The 20327-nt window shown below is 35.2% G+C and overlaps 3 protein-coding genes across 4 annotated transcripts in view; 1 reads left to right on the forward strand and 2 right to left on the reverse strand.

Moving 5' to 3' along the window:
* Window positions 1-4144: 4144 nt before the first annotated feature.
* On the reverse strand, window positions 4145-8319 carry Mmy (mummy). The gene has a single exon (XM_021340019.3). The coding sequence runs from the start codon at window positions 8157-8159 to the stop codon at window positions 6693-6695; it is 1467 nt and encodes a 488-aa protein (XP_021195694.3). The 5' UTR covers window positions 8160-8319; the 3' UTR covers window positions 4145-6692.
* A 438-nt stretch (window positions 8320-8757) lies between these two features.
* On the forward strand, window positions 8758-11809 carry LOC110380131 (uncharacterized). Its single transcript, XM_021340023.3, has 2 exons — window positions 8758-9832; window positions 10202-11809. Exons 1-2 carry the CDS (start codon window positions 8993-8995, stop codon window positions 10394-10396), a joined length of 1035 nt encoding a protein of 344 aa, XP_021195698.3. The 5' UTR covers window positions 8758-8992; the 3' UTR covers window positions 10397-11809.
* A 592-nt stretch (window positions 11810-12401) lies between these two features.
* LOC110380125 (alpha-1,6-mannosyl-glycoprotein 2-beta-N-acetylglucosaminyltransferase) overlaps window positions 12402-20327 on the reverse strand; it is a 63514-nt gene continuing 55588 nt past the window's right edge. For both annotated transcript variants that reach the window (XM_021340014.3, XM_049840196.2), the window contains 2 exons: window positions 19400-19579; window positions 12402-18628 (listed from right to left, as the gene is read on the reverse strand). In XM_021340014.3, the coding sequence (XP_021195689.1) occupies window positions 18559-18628; window positions 19400-19579 (250 nt within the window). In that variant the 3' untranslated portion in view covers window positions 12402-18558. The remainder of the gene's footprint in view (window positions 18629-19399; window positions 19580-20327) is intronic.

Genomic DNA, 20327 nt, shown 5'->3' on the forward strand with positions numbered 1-20327 from the left:
ATTATAATATACCTATCTAGTATTTGCATTATTATTTACCTACAGCTTTTTATGTCAACATTTTCGACTATTCCGATGCTGCAATTTCATAATGCATTGCTTGGCGCGATCTGTCCGTGGATACCTTCCGTGGCTACCTTGCCAGCAGGACGAGTTTCACTGTTTCGGAAGACCTTTTAAAATAGATCCCGGCTGGCATAATCTTTGGCAGTCTTTTAGTCAAAAGCCTGAAATAGATAACCAGTCTAAACGGGGGGTATTAAGGTGCCCCGGCTGAGTTAAGGAAGTCAGATGGGCAGTCGCTCCTTGTTAATCATTAGTACTCAGCTGCATCCGGTAAGACTGGAAGCCCAACCCAACAAAAAAGCTCAGCCAATTGTGAACGGCTAACAGATGTTCCCAATATTTTATCAATCTGTTGTTTTGTTTACTCGCTCTAGAGATAGGAATTTGACATTACATGCGTGGGGCTATTATCAAAATTCTATATCTAGTCAGCAAATCAACAGATAAATAGAATATGGGAACGGACGTAGAAGAATTTGTTAATTTGTGTCTCGTTTAAGAAGAAAACTGAGAATGGCCCTGACATTAGAACGAACTTTAGAAACGAGTCTCGTTGCGGCATTCCAATTTTTTTCATATGAACTTTAGGTATATTTATTCTGTTCACGATTTCGGTACTGAACTAAAAGCCAGCCCATAGATAAACTTTTGGCATCCTGACATTCATTTAAGATGTTATTTTGAAGGGTATGGAAAACTAAGTCGGAACTTGGGTCTTAAAGGGCTGTGAATTTTTGTTTTTCATGTGCTTTTATAAAAGTGTGCTATTAATTATTTTTTTGGAAATCGGTTAAAAGCTTGTGCCTAATCTTATTGCGTCATTTGTTTTCTAAAACAAAGCCTACACATTACAGCTGGTCTCGCGCCTACGTGCCCCGACTGTCGAGCAACCTTCACCGCGATAGGGCACTGAACCTTACATATGCTATGCAGCCCGTTTGTTGCAATATTGTGTAGTTGCGCGTTTAGTTTGTAAGAAAATGGCAAAATAATGGCGCGTTGACGCGAGTTTGATGCGTTTGAGCGTGTACAGTAACATCTAGAATTCGCAACTTATGTAAATAGTTGTGCAGAAATGACATACAAAACACATATGATATTTATTTCTTGTAGATACTTATAAGACCGAGGAGAATACCTAAGAAAAGATGGATCGATTGCCTGAAAGATGACATGAATAAGGAGGGATCCTTAGTGAGTGTCAGTATGACGAGTGACAAGGAGGATTGGAAGCGGATGACATATTGCGCCAAATAAAATTGGGAACAGGGCACGAAAAAGAAGATATAAGATAGTGTATTCAAAAATTACATTTAATTAGTATTTTTAAATTAAAAGCAATCCTTGTACTTGTGCAAAGAATAATGAACATTGTTATAAAACAGATTTTTTTCTGAAATTGTTTCCCGCATTAGTTGCAAATTTCTACCACGGGGTGCGCTGCGATCGCTCTCCCACGCATCCACGACGCACGACCTGTTTCGCAGAGAGGCGAATATCGGTGTCGCGGTGCGGTGATGATGTCGCTCTTCCACCTACAGGACAATAAATAGGCAAGGAACTACTTTATCAAAAGTCCAAGTTTAAAATTAAAGGATCCTCAATCTTAACCGGTTATTACCCCCTAACTAACTGAAATCAAAACCGCGCAGAACATTCTCGACCATTGAAATTGAAAAACAAATGACATAACACGGCGCTAATAAATAATTTCAATATCATTTGGAACCAGTTTCTAAGTTTAATACCGGTATACTAAAACTGTACGACCTTATTCGAGTCCCTTTCACTTTCGGTCACCAGAACTTGCTTAAAACTAACTTATGTTCAACTAGCTGCTACCCGCGGTTTCACCCGTGTGGTGTACAAACTATTTCTCGCACTTGGATAAAATATAGCCTATGTTACTCGCAGATAATGTAGCTTTCTAATGGTGAAAGAATTTTTCAAATCGGTTCAGTAGTTCCGAGACTTCAGAGTATAAACACGGACCAGTAGAAAAGTATAACAAAAATGTTTATAGGAAGTGAAAAAAAACTGATATTTTGGACGAACATTGTTTTATATGGATGCAGGTCGCCTCCAACAGGTATCTGTGGAGATCAAAGGGGGAGGCCTATGTTCAGCAGTGGACGTCCTATGCCTGAGATGATGATGATGATTGTTTTATCTGGGCATATCTCACGTTACTAAAATACTCACTAAAGATCCATGCGCCGTCACTAATAGCCATCTTTATAACGGCAAACTTATTTGACGAGAGCTGAACTTATCAAATGTCACATCGTATCATCATTTGAACTTTTAAAACCTAACCTTTTGAACTATAAAGACAAAGACTTGGCATTTAGCTCACATTATATACATCTAGACACACGGCAGTGTGTCCGCCAAGTTCGAGCAAAAAAGGCGACACACCGGCCGTGGGTTATATTACACGAACCATTTCGGGCCAAATTCGACCCCCCTGTAACTCAAAATCTATTTTATTTACGCATATCAAATTTCTAGTATCTGTTGAGACCCCCTCACTTATCTAAAATACAAAATTTCATTAATATACCTATTGTAGGTCTTGAGATATTGACGTCAGAAAATCGCTATTTTTACTATACACTGATTCACTTATTCACTTATTCACTGACTCACTCATCAAAAACCTAGACCACTTCCAATGGTCGTATTGACTTGAAATTTGGCATGGAGGTAGGTCTTTATGTCAAGGTAAAGGGAAAAATCTGAAAATGGCCAAGTGTGAGTCGGTTTCAAAATAATGAAGGTGTTTTATACCCGGTGTAAATTTATACCCCTAAGGAACTAAAACGAACTAAATTTATCTATATTTATATAATATATCTTCGAATGGTACAAAGGTTTGTATTTAGTCAAAGTAAAGTAAAAATCTGAAAACGGCCAAGTGTGAATCACTTTCGAAAATAACGAATGTGTAACTTTGATCCACGAACATAATATATGAATCGTTAATCTAGTTCATTTCTTTGTAAGAAACATAGTGCATATTAAAAAATCTAAAAGATAGTATAAATGAGACATTTCTTTAACTAACTTCATCATAAGAAAAAAATAAAATAAACAACCTTACAAAAATAAATGAAATCCCACCCAAAACAAAAATGTGAAAGACTGCCAAGTTCGATAATATGGGAATGCTTCGCCTATAAAAGAAGTGAGGTCTGAATAAGTACCAAGTTCCATACACATACCTCAGTTAAAAATAGTTACTTTTTAATGATGATTACTTGGCAAGTTTTAATAGAAAATTAAATACTTGATTCATTGCGTTTAGTAGGTTTGTAACAAGGTGTATGAAAACTTGCCAAGTAACATCATTAAAAAGTAACTATTTTTAACTGAGGTATGTGTATGGAACTTGGTACTTATTCAGATCTCACTTCTTTTATAGGCGAAGCATTCCCATATTATCGAACTTGGCAGTCTTTCACATTTTTGTTTTGGGTGGGTATTTATTACCAAACCAGCTAGACAGGTTTGTAAATCGGCAACCGCATGGCAGGCATTACGAAAATAACTTGCGACATTCAAAAATTGCAATCAGTTTCTGCCTGGGTGCCTACAATGATTTTTTGAATCGAAATATTAGTCCATGCGTTAGCTTGGGCAAGATTTTTGAAGAATTTGAAGGTTGAATAATATGACTTACTTACCTTCTATTCAAAAATTGAAATAGCAATCGGATGAAATAGAAAAATGCATGGGACTATTATTTTTTCCATAGTATAAAAAAAAATCTCCATGTGTGAGGATGCCTGTGCCCAGCAGTGGGACGATAAAAAGGCTGCGACGACGAGGACGATTGGTGATAGACCGTTCTCGTCATACTTTGAAGATGGGTACCTATCTGAATATCCATATATCAGTATTTTGTTTGTGCATTTTGTGTAGGGCCAACTTCGGGGAGGTAAAGTTATGTAACGGGTAGGACTGTTCAATGAGTAGGTATGTCAGGCTTACCCCGGAGAGTCTCAAGATGCCTTAAAGGAACAACATTTTCTATTGCTTTTCACATTTGCTTTTTAAAGAAGTAAAATTAAAAGCATTTTCTTTAAAAAAAGGTACTTTAATAATTTTATCATTAAAAGGAACGATATAATATAAAATCTCATTAATATTTTATTATTATTGACTAAAATTTAAGTACAGTATAATACAAGAACCTATTTACGTAGATAAGCTCAATAAATTGCTTCCTTTACAAACTTAAACTTAGGAATGCTAAAAAAACCTGAGATTTTTTACAATACAAAAAAAAAACAATAATTTATATATATTGAAAACCGAAAAATAACATAGTACAATATATTTAATTTCACAACAACGAATCATTATTTTTAATAACGTAAAATAGAATAAAATATTTGTGTCAATTTAAAATATATTTTGAGAATATAATATTGCCAATTTGCTATGCCTTGGATTAGCCACGGGCCATACATATGGTACTATATACTACTATACATTGGTATACAATTAATTACATAGATTCAATATATGTAGTTATGTAAATAATAAATTGTATTCAGGGTCTATATTTCATTTGAGTGGGCACTCTTATCGAGTGAGCTGCAGGTTTAATTACCTAACAAGCCCCAGTGTCAGAGTTTTCTCAATACCGCCTGACAGCCTCTGACGTGGGATTGTAAGACTGCTACTGAGTAGCATTCGGGGACGCTGCCTACACGTCCCAGGCACGGGGGTGTAACACCGCCGACATCCAGACTACGGGCTGCTTTGTGAAAGTTTCTAAAACCAACAGAGCGATTTCAGCCTAAGCGACTATAAATCATAAGTAGTTTTAATGTGTATTTGTGTAAAGACTCCTTTCAAGATTGTTTAGGTACCTTTAGTCAAGTGCGTACTCAAATGGAGTATAGAAAGACATTGTAATAATTAAATAATACAGTCCTGTCTTTGTCTACTTCAATAAAATAAGACCGAGAGTACTATATTACAAGTATGTGATGTAAGGTAGCCTTAATGTAATAAAACCTATATGGATCCTAACGGTCACTCCCAATATTTTATCCATCTCTTGATTTCCTTACTAGAGATAGGACTAGTCCCATGCATGTATGCAAATAATCTTTGTGGAAAAAGTATTTACAAAAAAAAAAAAATACATGGCAGTAGGTGTGTTCAAAAGCTTTTCTTGTATGTAACTGATAAATACTAATGATTTTTTATTTATAGGCAGTCAATTAGCTGAATTTAACTGAATATAATTTTGTGCATATTTAGCAGTAAAAAAGATCTATCCTTTTAATTTAACTAATTACTATTATTTCTCCTCCACAACAGTGAAATAATTTTTCAACTCGGCTTTGTAGTTTCAGAGCCTATTCTATGCAAACAAACAATATTTACAATAATTCAATTAAATTTTCCAAGAAAACTAACTACACAAAAAAATATTTCTTCGAAAAGGAAGTGCGATAAAAATCATTTTCAATCTAGCCAATTTATCTACGTATTTATCTTTCAAATCACAACATTTTAAAGTATTTTTTTTATCAACAAAATACAGATTTCTTCATGATTACGATATTATAACGTAATAATATAGCGCCTCGACGAAGGAGGTCAGACTAAACGAAACAGGTCTTATGTGAAACGAGATTCACTATACGACCTTGAAAGTAAAAGTTTTGGCGCCAAATCAGATACAGATTATAAAATTCATGCAGACTTTTTGTAAAAATAGGTTCTTTTACAGTACACACTGCAAACTTTTAGTCCGCCGATAGTTGGTTTGGGCTCATAAATCAGTATGAAGATGAATGCTAGTACGCACATTACAAAGATCAGGTATTTAGCCGGTATCAGACCGACTGAAAACTTTGATTGGAATCAAGATTTTCTTTAGAATAAAGTTTTTGCTAGCCATCGGGTCAATTGTCGGCCGACTGTCCTGGCAGTCTTAAGGTGAATGCTGAGATTGGTAGCAGGAAATTCAAATATAAAATGGATATTCGATGGTTTACCCAATTTAAAATTCGATATACCCCAAAATATTTTTTGGTGTCTTTGTTTAGTTAACTCCAAAAGTTCTTAGAATTCAAATGATATACTTTTTAATCACTATCCGTCGATGCATTAACTTAAGACTGACTATATTTCCCTTATGATCATTTTTATAAATTCCCATTTATGGTTTTTAATTGCCTCAGTATTAAATAGAATCGTTTTTGTGATGATCATAGAAATGCATACAATCTAACGTGAAAGCTAAGCTTTCTGATTTCCAAATAAAAATATAATCATGATACTTAATAAGCTGTCATTAAACTAATTACAATAAATTGTGTAATAAACTAATTATTGCCTCAATTACTAAATTGTAAGCAAATTAAAATATAACGATAAGATTCCTAAATAATAATGACTTAAATTTCACATCACTTAGTCCTTTCATTTTAAAATATTGCAGATTTTTTAACTCAAATAAATAATATAGAATTTGTATTTCTTTTTCTCAATAACTTCAAAAGTTATTGTACCAATAGCTAAACAGAAGAGATTTTTTCTTTTGCCTAATTTTTAACAACCAAAAAGTTTTTATATACAATTTTTTAAAAGCACATACAGTACTAATGATTACCGTTCACTCCATTACCGTTGGCTGCGGACTCTTGCATACTCTTTAAGTGGTAAGGACTGATTGTGAAGACCTCACCACTGACCAGCTCTTGTAAGTTCTCCCCACCGTACGAGAGAAGCGGAGAGATCTCCACATCAATGTTATCTTCCACTATTCCACCGGCTTCCCTGATGTATTTTCGGTGAAGCCTCAAGAGATCCTGCTTGGCAGTTGACGGACAGTCTTTCTTAGCAGCATCATTGTTCTTCAGAGCAGAGAACTCCACATCTCTGGCCACTTCCAAACAAATGAAGTTCTCAGCAAACTCAAACACGTCAAATATAAACTTCTCCATTTTGATGCCATTCGGTTCTGTTGGCTTCTGACGGATCCCTTCATGGTCTACGTAAGGAATCTTCTTCTTGGCCACATGGAGTTTCAGTTTAGATTCGAAGTTACAGATTTTGTTTAAGAATTCGGATGAGAAGTAATGATTGCAGATGTTACCCGCTGAGAATGTGAGTCTACCGTCAGCGGTACGGCTTTCTGCTGCCTCATCAGTCAGTTCTGAGTACTCCACAACCTTGTAATGTCCATTCACACGACACACCACACCTACAGCTTCACTTGGAGAAGACTTCTGAACAACTTTTGCAGCACAATCAGCATTTTTGCTCTTACAGTAACCGATGAATACTGGATCAGCCACTTTGATTAGTATATTGTCCACGGAATGAGCGTGTAAGTGCTCAACACCACGCTTAGCAATATCAGCTAACACACCTTGGGACTTTAGCGCTCTGTAGAGTCCTCCATTGCCATCAGGGGCTGATGCAACATGGTGCTTTTCATCCAAAAATATTTTGCCCTCAAAATCAAAACACGGCAATGTTCCCTGCTCAAAGTACACAATATCCTCTTCATTCAAACCGAAATAGGAATGACTTTTGAAGTAGTCCGAGGTTGGTCCCCTTGTGTGCTCCGAAGTCATTATATACCAGGTAATACGACCTTCTTTTCCATACTTCTGAGCTGCCATTTGCTGTACTCTGACAATTCTTTCAGCTTGAATTTGGAATAGTGTCTTTCTCGATGGTAAGCCGACATCGTACATACCTTTCGGATGGCCGAAGCCGAGCCTGGTAGCCTGCCCGCCCGCGAGAAGTAGCACACCAACTTTTCCATCACTAATTTCTTTCAAACCAATACTTTCATACTCTTCTATTTTCTCGTTCGTCAAGTTAGGAACAGCTTCATAATGAGAGTCAGGAATAGGCTTCAAGTCTTCAACTTTTTCCGAAATAACTTTGCTCGTATCATTCGCCCGACGGAATAACTCATTGACTTCGGCCAAGTCGATTTTTTTTAAATCACTAATCAATTGGTCCCGCTGTTTTTCGTTCAGTTCCGGCCAGTATTTCAGCAAGTGCCCTTGACCGTGGCTGTTTAGGTTTTCGATCAAATTGTCGTACGACATTATTTATCGTGCTATGTCTGGCCGGCGCGATTAGAAAGCGAACACTGGCTCATAGTTGCGAACAAGTACAAGATAACATTTTCACTGAATCTCCCACCACGGCTGAGCAAGATACACGTCGGCTCGATTTGACATTTCCATACATTTTTGTATACAAATGCCGTATTTACATTCGTGGATGTACCATGTTACTATTTTAACGGTCTTTTGAATGGCAGCAGTATACATTGCTTTGTTTTGTAGGCATTTCTGTTCGGTTTACTAAAAGAAAAGCGTCAATGTAGATGGTTTTATATTTGTAAACAATGTTTTGTCTATAGGTACCACACTTCAGTGCGTTCTGAATCTGCTACACTTTATTGTTATGCCGTTTTAATAAGTTTTAAAGTAAAGGTTTTATTACAATTTCAAATAGCAGTCGTCATATTTTCCGACCAAACACTAAACTAAATTAATCATTCCTATTTCAATTAACATTACAAAATTATATCAGCATTTTACAGTAAACTTTTTGATGTTTACTATTTCACGCTAAGGTTTCCAAACGCACACTACAAAATTGTCTATGGTACTTTTTGACATTTATTATTTTTAATTTCATCTCGTTATTTCATCAGCAGCATTCAGCATTTAAAATTACAAAAATACTCTTGTTCTAAACATGTTCCTTAATTAATATGATTTAATGTGAATAATAAGCATTGTTTTAACGTAAGATTATGTTGTTCAAGCTCGGGGGTTTACCTGAAGTAAACGTCAGAGGTTGAATGAAATGAAAACTTGGGATTAGTTAATTAGTCTATGGCCGCCATGCGGGCGACCTGTCAAAAAAGATGTCAAATGTCTTCATTCAGAAAGTACTTTATTTACTCCTGATCGCGATTGAATTCGTGCTTGCTATTGTTTACAGTGTGATAAACAGTATATTTTTATTACTGAAATTGTTATTAAATTACGTTTTTAATGTAAATATGACCGAATCATCGAAAAAACGCAAGAGAAATTCAAATGACCAACCTAACCAAACGGTTGCCCTCCGCGGTGCTATAGATGCAAACTGGCAAAAGTTCTTATCAAGCAGCCTTATTATGGACAAGAAAACAGAAAAACCAGCTCAGGAAAACAACAAAGCTCAATATTCAGGCACATTCCGTCGCGCTAGGAAGAAAAAGGCAAAAGACCACGACAATGTACAAAATGACATGAAAACTTTAAACTTGGCTTCGAACGGAGATACATTAGTCAATAAAGTAGATTTAGATAAAAACTGTAACTCTAACAATGTTAATGGTGCTGTGAAAAACAATAATAACAATAAAAATCGTATAACAAAGTTCTTAGCGATGGATTGTGAAATGGTAGGCGTAGGTTATGACGGCAACGATCATATGCTAGCTAGAGTGTCCATAGTCAACAAATTCGGAGACTGCATCTACGACAAGTTCGTGAAAGCGCGGGAAGAGGTCAAAGACTATAGAACAGATGTCAGTGGAGTGAGAAAAGAGGATTTATTGAACGGAGAAGATTTTACCAAAGTTCAGAAAGAAGTGTCTGAACTGATTAAGGGAAGGATACTAGTTGGTCATTCTTTGAAGAATGACTTGTCTGTATTGTTCCTGTCACATCCTAAGAGAAATATTAGAGATACGTCAAGATATAAACCGTTTAGAAAGGTAAATATTATGTCAACCAGTTGTATTTTTAATTTTCACTGACATCGTAAGGAAACTTCTTCCTATAACTCGAAGCTCCTATAATCTCCTAAGTGTAACCGATATATACTATGCTGAAAACCGCATCAAAATCGGTTCACCCAAACTTGATATCATCATCATCCTCCTGCCCTTATCCCAATTTTATTTGGGGTCGGTGCAGCATGTTTTCTCCTTCCATACTCTTCTATCTGCCGTTGCCAAATTCAGCAAAACTTGATATAATCCCACATAAACACATACAGGTCAAACCGAAAACTCATTTTATGAAGTCAGTAAAAAAAGTTTTTTCTTTATCACATTACTAAAGATAAAATTCCCACCTTTCAGATAACCAAAGGCAGCACACCATCTCTCAAGCGGCTTGCTAAGGAGATCCTCGGCATAGACATACAGTCCGGCGAGCACAGCTCGGTAGAAGACGCCCGTGCGGCCATGCAACTATACTGCAGCGTGGCTCGACAGTGGGAGCCCACCCTCGTTGACAAGCGCGGCAAGAAGAAAGTTAACCCGGATGATGATTAGTCTAGTAGAATCTGTTGTACCCATAGATTTAGAATAGCACTACAATTTGATAGTTTGGCAATGAGTGACAAATAACTATATGTGGTATGTGTCCTATATGAGGACACTTTTGAGGTCCTCAATGTATCAAACACAAGTTTCAACAACATAGGAGCAATAATTTTTATTTACACTGTAAATACCGATTTTATAATTCAGACATTCATGTCTAAACTGATGTAGTAAATTTTTGGCTTCACTAAAGTCCCTTGATTGCCAATCTATCTACTATTCTAGATCTATGGTTCTACCCATTTTTTAAAATAATATTGGTCTATGTTAACCATGGGAATCTATAATTATTCCTTTTCTGCAAAAATACAAAGTGATTAAAAAGTAGCAGTCTAAAGTCAAATCGAATTTTAAACAAAGAAACAAACATAATAAAATATGATTATAGCAAAGAAATGAATTGCTGTTTAACAAAAAAGTTTAACAAATGTAAAACTCTTGTTTAAGAATGTATGCAAAATGCAAGATTTTCTTAAACATAAGTCAAACGTCTGTTTAACCTTTATTTAATGAATACCATAACCTTACTGTCCTATGGTATTTTTATATAAGCTTTTGATACGATTTTTTTTCTCATGGTTAAACATGTGCTAAACTATAGAGATCATTCTTCTATCATTTTAGACAAATATTCTCAAGTTTTCCTAACTCGTGTAGCGGGATCTACTGTGATTAAATTACTTAGTTTACTGTAAAAAATCTATAATACTTACGAAATTATAGTTCGTAAAACAAGCTGTCGTTTTAAAAATGTATCATGACGAAGTGGACACACTTATTTTTTCCCTTTCGTCAATGTACCTTTAATAATAGTTGATTTTCCACTCCGTTTTTGGAAAATCTGCTGTGTGAAGACGCTTAGTAGTTTTCAAAATGCGTAATTCGTAAATGAAAAGAAGTGTTGTGTTCGAAATAATTCAGTCTGTAATCAACTTATGTTTCAGAATGTCATAATTTTGTCACATCATGGAAAACTTTTTTTATCACATTCTTATATTGCTAAAATCTTTTGCAAATGTGTGTGCCTTTTACATTTTCCATGTCCTCGGGCGCGCCGTGGCGGCCATGTTTTCATAGACAATCTGATTCTGTTACCTCGCTCGAATTCTTATGCTCAAGTTCATAAATGTCAATTTTCTTAAAACAACTGTTTATTTTCTCGTTCAGTTTTCTAAGTAAACAGTTGTTTTGAAATAGAGTATTTGGACTTTATTTTACCTAAACTGTAGGTACTTAGTAAGAAGTAAAATGTTGAAGGTTTTTGCATGTCAAACCACGGATTGGAGAAGAATATTCTTCATTCACTAACGTGTTCCCCGATGTTGATGTTGCTGATTAAATATATTTTTTTATTATTACGAATTATTGTTTCATTTGTTAAAAGCACCTTTGGAATAGGTAGAATGGGAGGTTTTTTTATGAGATTTAAAGAAAAATTTTTCCTAAGAAAATAATGGATGATATATTTACATTTATTAGAACAACAAATTACACATTTGTTTTTCCTACGTATAGTCTAGTTTGCTGTACATAAATTATTTTAACAGACTAGATTTCTATCAGACTAGACATCGTTTTACAGCGCCTCTAGCGGTCGCTTACGGAACTAGCCATACAAAAACAAAACGTCTGTACCGAGTATCGATAGATACTATTGCTTTACAGTTTTACACTTCTTCTAGTAGAGGTATAGTTAACTTCAGGTCAGTGGTAACAGTTCTATAGGAAAATCGTACTTATTACTATTGAGTTAAGGTGCATGACAGTTACCACTGATGTGCAGTCTACCGTACAAAAGGATCTTGGCGGGTTTTAGTCAGTAAGTCTGACCCTCCCTCACGCTGCACCCACAGCTAGGAGGAGTCACTTGATGAATTCCCACCAAAAAACGGTGCATGAAGTCACTTAGGTAGGATGCATTAAAACGTCAGGCGAGGAGAAATAAAATAGTAACTTTTCAAAACGAACTGCACTTTATTATGTCAATATTACTTTATTACAAATTTTATAATATTATGCCACAGTTAAAATTCAATTTTTACATGACGCTAACTATACTATAATCTAGCTGATTTTCGTTGCTTGCTCAAAATGGACATTTTATACTGGGACAAACATTTTTATGGCATTTACTGTACTGTATCGATATGGGTATTAATGAAAGAGGCTGACAAATGACATAATTGAAGTCACCATTTTGAATTGAAATTATTTTCAGTTTAAGTTTTATCAAAAATGATATTTTAAGATGGCGTTTTGCATGTTATAGTTCATCTGTCATCCTCATAACATATAGTAGCCTTGTATAGGACCCACCGAGCAATCTGTTTATGTTACCATTTTAAAACATTGTTGAAGGGATTTCAAAATGTTTTTCAATTAACAAATAACAATCTCCTATTTTGAGCTCATTGAATTTCTGAATTCTAACCCTTGTATTACTGAATTAAATGATTGTTAAGCTTTAATTTCCCATGTTGGTAAACTATACAGATTGCTTGGTAGGTCTACACTTCATATATCTTGTCAAAACGTGGGGCATATACAGTGTATATTAGACATTTTGTATCTGGGGCATTTTCTCTAAAAATTGTGCTTAATTTAATGTACTCATTGACTCGTACAAATAACTTCTAATTTAAGGCATTTGGGCATTCTTGGTTACATCTGTGAAGATAGCAAAGATTTCAAGTATTTGTTAGAAGAGTTATTGTACATAGGTTATTGTCAGTGAGACATTTTTTGTTGAACCAATAAAAGATTATAACATGTACCTACCAGTCAATTTGACAGTTGTAGCCGCCATATTTGTTTATGAGCTGTCAATATAAATACGGTTTTTTTTCTTCAATTTTAAAATAGCAAGTATGGGTGAAAAAAATAAATATAACGATAATAGGTAGGTATCTATACAGAAATTGATAACATAATCAATCATAGGTAAATTTAAATTACATACGGTACATAACGATGACAGCTCATTTACCTACGTACATTTTGGTACATACTAAATTCTCATTGATCAGTATTCAACTATTATCTGAAGAAATACACGTTAGAGTTTGTTAACATTTTAAAGTTAGAAGTGCATATATTTTACATACAACTATATACAATAGAATATAATCACATATTTAGTTAAAATAAATAAAATTGATAATAAATATACCTAATATGGCCGCCTTTACACTTGCAAGTAGCTTACGATAAATTCACAAATGTCGCTTACACTAAATTCTAAGAACTTCTCACAACTTACAGAAGTGACTTACGTTATTTTAACATAAGCAACTTACAAATATAAAGTCGGGATAATGTTACTCAATATCGAAATTTAATAAGGTGTTTATTGTCATAGACCACTAGAGGGCGCTGAAATCAACGAATTAAATAAGTATATCTTTTTAAATATTTCAGTACAAGCAACGCAATGACTAGGTAGAATAATGATTGAGGGGCGCCTACACAATCGTCCATGCTGGCCCGTTGACGGCAGAATTCTATAATCTATCCGCAGTTTTGCGATTGACATAATTTATATAGACCTAATGTCAAAATTCAATCTCTAATCGAAAATCAGCGGATCGGTTATAGAAGTCCACCTTAAGTAAATAGTGACTGTTTAAATTAAATATTAAAACAGTGGACAATTTTCAATATATTTTCACTCTTAAAACAAATATGGATTTTTAAATAATACTCTTTTATGACAATCGCAATCAACGGTCGTTCAGCCATAGATATTGTGTAGACGGGCCGATATATAAATAAAAAGATTTTGTCAATAACTTTATACAATAGTTTTTCTACTTATTGTGCATTAATAACGTTCTTAAATTGTTCTTAGAGTGAAGATTTACACTTCTTTATTTATACAAATATGCATTTTTATTGCATTACTAATATTCGAATTCAATGTTTAACATTCGCGCCATTTTTGCAGCTGTCATTAACAAAAAAAATATTCGAGGCCGAGGTCAATATAATTTTTGTCTTAATATAAAAGTGTACAATACTGTTGTCAAATTACATATAAATATATTCGTTTTTACCAATTAAAATACTATAAGAGTTACGTACGGAATTTTTGAGACACGTCAACGAAAACATTCCATAGACAAGTTTCAATTTATACACCATTTGAGTATGCATGTAACTAAAGGAAAACAATCTTGTTGTCTTTTTTTATCTAAATAAATATGCCTAAAAATCAATGTAAACCATTACTTAAGCTAAAGCAGTATTTTCTTTGTTTAATATGTATTTGTGTAATCATACCAAGATTGTTATCCTGTAGTTAAATGCCTACTCAAATGAAATAAACATACGTTTCGTGTAAATCTCTCCTCCATTAAATTGGGTTTTCCACAACAATACATTGATGACAACTATTCATATTAAACACTAGCCGCTTTCCCGAGGTTTCACCCGCGTCCCGTGGGAACTACTGCCCGTAGTTGGACCAAACATAGGTAGCCTATGTTACTCGGGAAGAGTGTAACTTTCCAACAGTGAAAGAATTTAAAAATCTTTATTATTTAATTTAAAAATCGGTCCAGTAGTTTTGACTTTATCTATTGCAAACAAACAAAAAATATTTTTTTATCTTTATAATCTGTATACCTATAGGATATCCTATAAAAAAATATCCTATATCCCTTGGTCACGGCTAGTCCGATTATGCTGAAAATTTGTGGGGACGCAGCCTAGATCCTGGAGAACGACATAGGTTCTTATTACCATCCAGCTACGGGAAGCAGTTATCTCTAGACGCGGGTGAAACCACGGGTGGAAGCTAGTATCAGTATATATAAGATAGCTTTATGTTATAACTACGCACCTTCTTCTATAAACTTAGGTACTGATCAGTCTGTCGGCAGAAATATTGATCAATCTATCAATCAAGAGAAGAGATACTTTTTGTTTTTTTTCGAGAACTTTTTTGTAATTGAATTTTACAAATATATATACAATATATTTATATTTAAGTATATATATATTATAATTATTAGTTTATATTTAAGTATGTATATACATACTTAAATAAAAGATTCCTTTTTGGGAAGTCGGTTAAAACCTTCGGTAAGTTAACTAAACTACCAAAAAAAATTTTACGTAGTTGGTGCTTAAAAGTTTAGCTTAAACTGTCCCTTAGTCCTGGGTGGATACAGGACAGTTTTAGTCACCATCCAGGTACGGGACGCGGGCGGAAGCTAGTAAATTATAAAACAATCAAAATAGGTTCAATCACAAAAAAGTTCTTATTTAATCTCAAGGGACGGTATCACATAAACATAAAGTTTATTAACATATTAAACATTATCAATATTTCTGTCAATTGCAGAGAAAATTAAATAAAATAATAAATCACTTGTTTACGATTACATAACAGAAAACAGAGCGATCGCACCGCTACTCGGCTCTCAAAATAATAATATATCTAATTTAAAGCATCACTTTTCAAAAACTTTGATAGGCATGGTGAATGAAAAATAGTAATTAGTCCGTCTTTTAGATAACCCTAAAATAATGGACACGTATTTTTTATTTTCTCTCACAAACAAATAACAACGAAGATACAACACGATAGAATTTTGTGTTACGTCACTTCCGAGTGAATTTTTCGTGTTTTTTTTTTAATATGTGCCCAAATATCTAAAAGACGGGGTAATTAGAATCATTATTTTTAACCCTATCATCACGCCTATTATAACCAATAACCGGTGCACTCGCCCTATAAACTTTAAATAATATACGTTATTCAACAACTTATATACAGCTAAAGTAATAAGTACATATCTCAATACGTTCTGTTGCTATTTAAAATACTAACACTATAGTAGCTTTTTCTAATTTGTGGCAACACTAAAATTTGGTCTACAAAAACATTGCATGACGATGTGTAGCAAAAAAATGATAAAAAAACTACATTAATGGATCTTTACAATAACAAAAAAAAAAATACTTTTTGGTATAACAATGTTTTGACTGCCATCCCGAGTAGTAGGGTTCCTACAAAATAACTAAAATTAAAAATATAACTTCCAAATAATGTTAGGAATGTGAATTAGCTGCCAATAACAACAATCAGTCTTCAAATAATAATTTACAATTACTGTTTAAAGGTACAATTGAATATTTGACACTACCATACAACATGCCGTTTGTGAGCTGAGAAAAATCTTACCTAATTTGCCTTCTGCAAGTAAGTTTTGAATGACAACTGCCAACCGCACTTGCAGTGACTGCATAAAACCGGCCGATATGTAAGGGTAAGGCGGCAAACTTTCCGAAAACTGAATGCGGGACTTAACCTTTCGTGAAAGGGGGGGAGGGGGGCAGAAAAATAGGAATGCGAGACATGCGGGACGCATACAAAGTTTTACTAATAATTTTAAAACGGGATTTCGTCAAGCATTGCGGGACGGTTGGCCGCCTTATCTAAGGGCTGCACTGCCACTTCGATCCATATAAACACATACAAACCAGCAGTGCATTTTCATGCAGTCGGCAGCTATCATTTAAAACGTAGGTACTTTTAGAAGACGTAAATCTTTAGAATACTCAATATGTACAAATAAACCACTGCGCGTGGCTTCACATGGTTAGTCAAATAAATCTTGTTTTACCCGACTGCTAAGAAGGGTATTTTAAAATAATATAAAAAAAACATCAACAAAAAAATTACTGAGTGCTTAATATAAGTTTTACGTGCACAACATCTAAGCAAAACTACGGGCGGAAGCTAGTATGTAAAGATGTTTAACTAATTAATATTCTTACTATCCGGGATGGCAGTAAGTTTTTATATTTTATAGATTTTAGAATATATGCAAGTTGTGCGAAGCGGGGTCATATACAACGTTATTTTTTGTTTGTGCGAAACCTGAATATAGTTTGTTCAGAATCAGTAACAGAATCGATTCCAATAGTTTTTACACCATGTTATATTTTTTTCCAAAATTATCTAAAAAAATTTGAATGTTGGATACCACAAATAGGTATTTATTCTCGCACAACAAGTCACGGCGAGTTCATAGCGGGCGCGAGCGCACAGTGCTATCGCGTTGCGCGGCATGTTTGCATTTTGTGGTGCAACTTAACAAGCTTATAACTTTGTGATTTTTCATGATACGGTTTTGAAATTTCGTACATAGATTCTTTACATAAAAATACTAGATAGGTGTATCAGGTTTCGCATAAACAAAAAATAACGTTGTATAAATAACTCTTTAACAATTATGGTTTCAATTTAATAACATTTTCATTGCCTTGCAAACGAAACTAAACAGCTCTTAAATAATAATAAAATAAATTACATAATGTATATTTCTATAAATTTTACCTAAGGATTGACTACATATATTTGAAGAGCCAGTTACTAAACACGTATTTCAATAACCTAGCTCTCAATTTGCTTAAAGATTGAATTTTGTCATTAGCTTCATACAAGAAATTGCAAAATCCTATCTCTAGTAAGCAAAACCACAGACAGATAGGTTATTGAAACGCCAGTCGATTGCAAGACACAGAAAATGTATTTCTATAAGCGCATGGAAACGAAGGATTTCGTACGTTAATCTACGTATACCTGTCTCTTTTACACTTACATAGTTATGTATAGTGCCATCACGCTCACACGTTGGTTCCTTTCGTTCCGCGTGCGTGTGATTTCTGTAGCTGGATAGCATATTTAATGAAGAAAAATTAAATCATGTTAAGTGCCGTCGGCACCCATTACATCAGATTTTTCACTAATAATTTATTTAAAAAACAAAAACCTAATTGATAGGTTCATCAATTGAATATCCACAACCTATAGGGTTTAACTATACGCTTAGATAAATCTCGTTTTCAAATATATTAACTGGTTTAAATGGTTCAACAGTCAAGGTAATACCTCAACGCTATTTCAGACTCGGACGTCTCAGTCTGAATAAGGAACATAGTTCCTCAGTAAGAATTAAGTCTGACAGAAAAATCCTTATTCAGAAGTTCTGATCATGATTTTACTTATGTAGTTTAGGTGCCGATGCGATATGCGGGAGAGTTGTACATATATATGTGCGTATATATGTATAAAAGCATATGGAATGTGTATGTACAAAGTATTATGCGTAGTACGCGATAGGTCGCTGTTGTCGTCCTATTCGAGTCATGTTAGCACACAGTTCTTGATCTCTGTAAAGAAAAAACAATCTTATATTAGTTAATTGAGCTAGTTGTTGAGCCAGCGGGGCCCAGTAGGGTCAAGGCCTGCCGGGGCTGCGGGTTGTTCGAAAGAGATACCGCGGCCCTGGTACATAAAAGGCCTACGATGGAACACGACGGTTTTTAGTCAGCAAGAGTCTGACACTCCCTCACCGCAGCTAACCCACAGCGGGAGAGGTCATTTGATGATTTTTGTGGTCGATAAAGAAAAAGCTAGTTGTTGAGGAACGCTATCTAGCGAGGCTATTAAGCTACTACATAAATTCAGATTTCTAAGCTTCACAATAGATATATACTCAATATCAGCAACTTCTTGGTTCTAGCTTCTGACTCTTTGACGGTCGGGTGACTGTCAAAGATGTCCAAATGACAGCTGGGCCCCACGAATATAACGTGAAATCCGAAACACGAAGGAACTCTTTAGGAGAAGATGGTCACCCATTCAAGGACTTGTTTTGGACTCTAACTTATCTATCAAATTCGAACTCTACCACTAGCAAGACAATAGAAAATCAATTGTCCATATCATATAACAGGTTTTACTTATCATCATCATCTCAGCCGTAGGACGTCCACTGCTGAACATAGGCCTCCCCCTTAGATCTCCACAGATACCTGTTGGAGGCGACCTGCATCCAGCGTCGACGGCGACCTTTAAAAGGTCGTCTGTCGACCTTGTTGGTGGACGTCCTACGCTGCGCTTACTAGTCCGTGGTCTCGTGGTTTAATGAATATTTTTACCTAATATCCCCCCAGCCGCCGTTTCCCTTGACGAGCTTCTTGTTATGCTTGGCGCCGCCGGCGGTGACGGTGGCACTCACTCGCGTCGGGAACAGGTAGGGCTTGGCGTTCTGCAGCAGCTTCTGTACTTTACTGATCACTGTCGACGCGTTGCAGTTCGATTTCTTGTGGTGGAAACCGCTGGAAGATAAATATACTCTAAATAATGCGAGTAATGAATTAATGTTTAGTAAGATGCTGTGTTTCGGATGGCACGTCAAACTGTAGGTCCCGGCTGTCATTGAACATCCTTGACAGTCGTTACGGGTATTCAGAAGCCAGTAAGTCTGACACCAGTCTAACCAAGGGGTATTGGGTTGCCCGGGTAACTGGGTTGAGGAGGTCAGATAGGCGGTCGCTTCTTGTAAAGCACTGGTACTCAGCTGAATCCGGTTAGACTGGAAGCCGACCCCAACATAGTTGGGAAAAAGGCTCGGAGGATGATGATTTTGTAAGATGCTCACTGAAGAAGTCGTGGTGGCCTAGCGGGTAAAGCACCAACCTCTTAACTCTCAAGTATGAGTATGGGCTTGATTTCAGGTCAGACATATACCAATGCAACTTTTCTAAGTTTGTTTGTACTTTCTAAGTATATCTTAGACACAAATAATTGATTAAAAGAAAACATCTTGAGGAAAATTGGACTATGAAGTCTGAAATGACCAACGCGAATTGAGCAAACGTGGTGATTAACGCTCAATCCTTCGTAGTGCGCGAGGAGGCTGCAGCCCAGCAGTGGGGCGGTACAAGGGCTGATGTAGAAGCCCGTCATTTAAACAAATACAAATAATTATCTGAAGAAAGTTTACTGAAATGATGAAATTAAAGAAATAAATATAGCTATAATTAAAATACTCCTATTTACTATAGTTATAGGCACGAATCTTGA

The sequence above is a fragment of the Helicoverpa armigera genome, chromosome 31, assembly GCF_030705265.1.
Source record: "Helicoverpa armigera isolate CAAS_96S chromosome 31, ASM3070526v1, whole genome shotgun sequence".
In the NCBI taxonomy this organism is placed as follows: Eukaryota; Metazoa; Arthropoda; class Insecta; order Lepidoptera; family Noctuidae; genus Helicoverpa; species Helicoverpa armigera.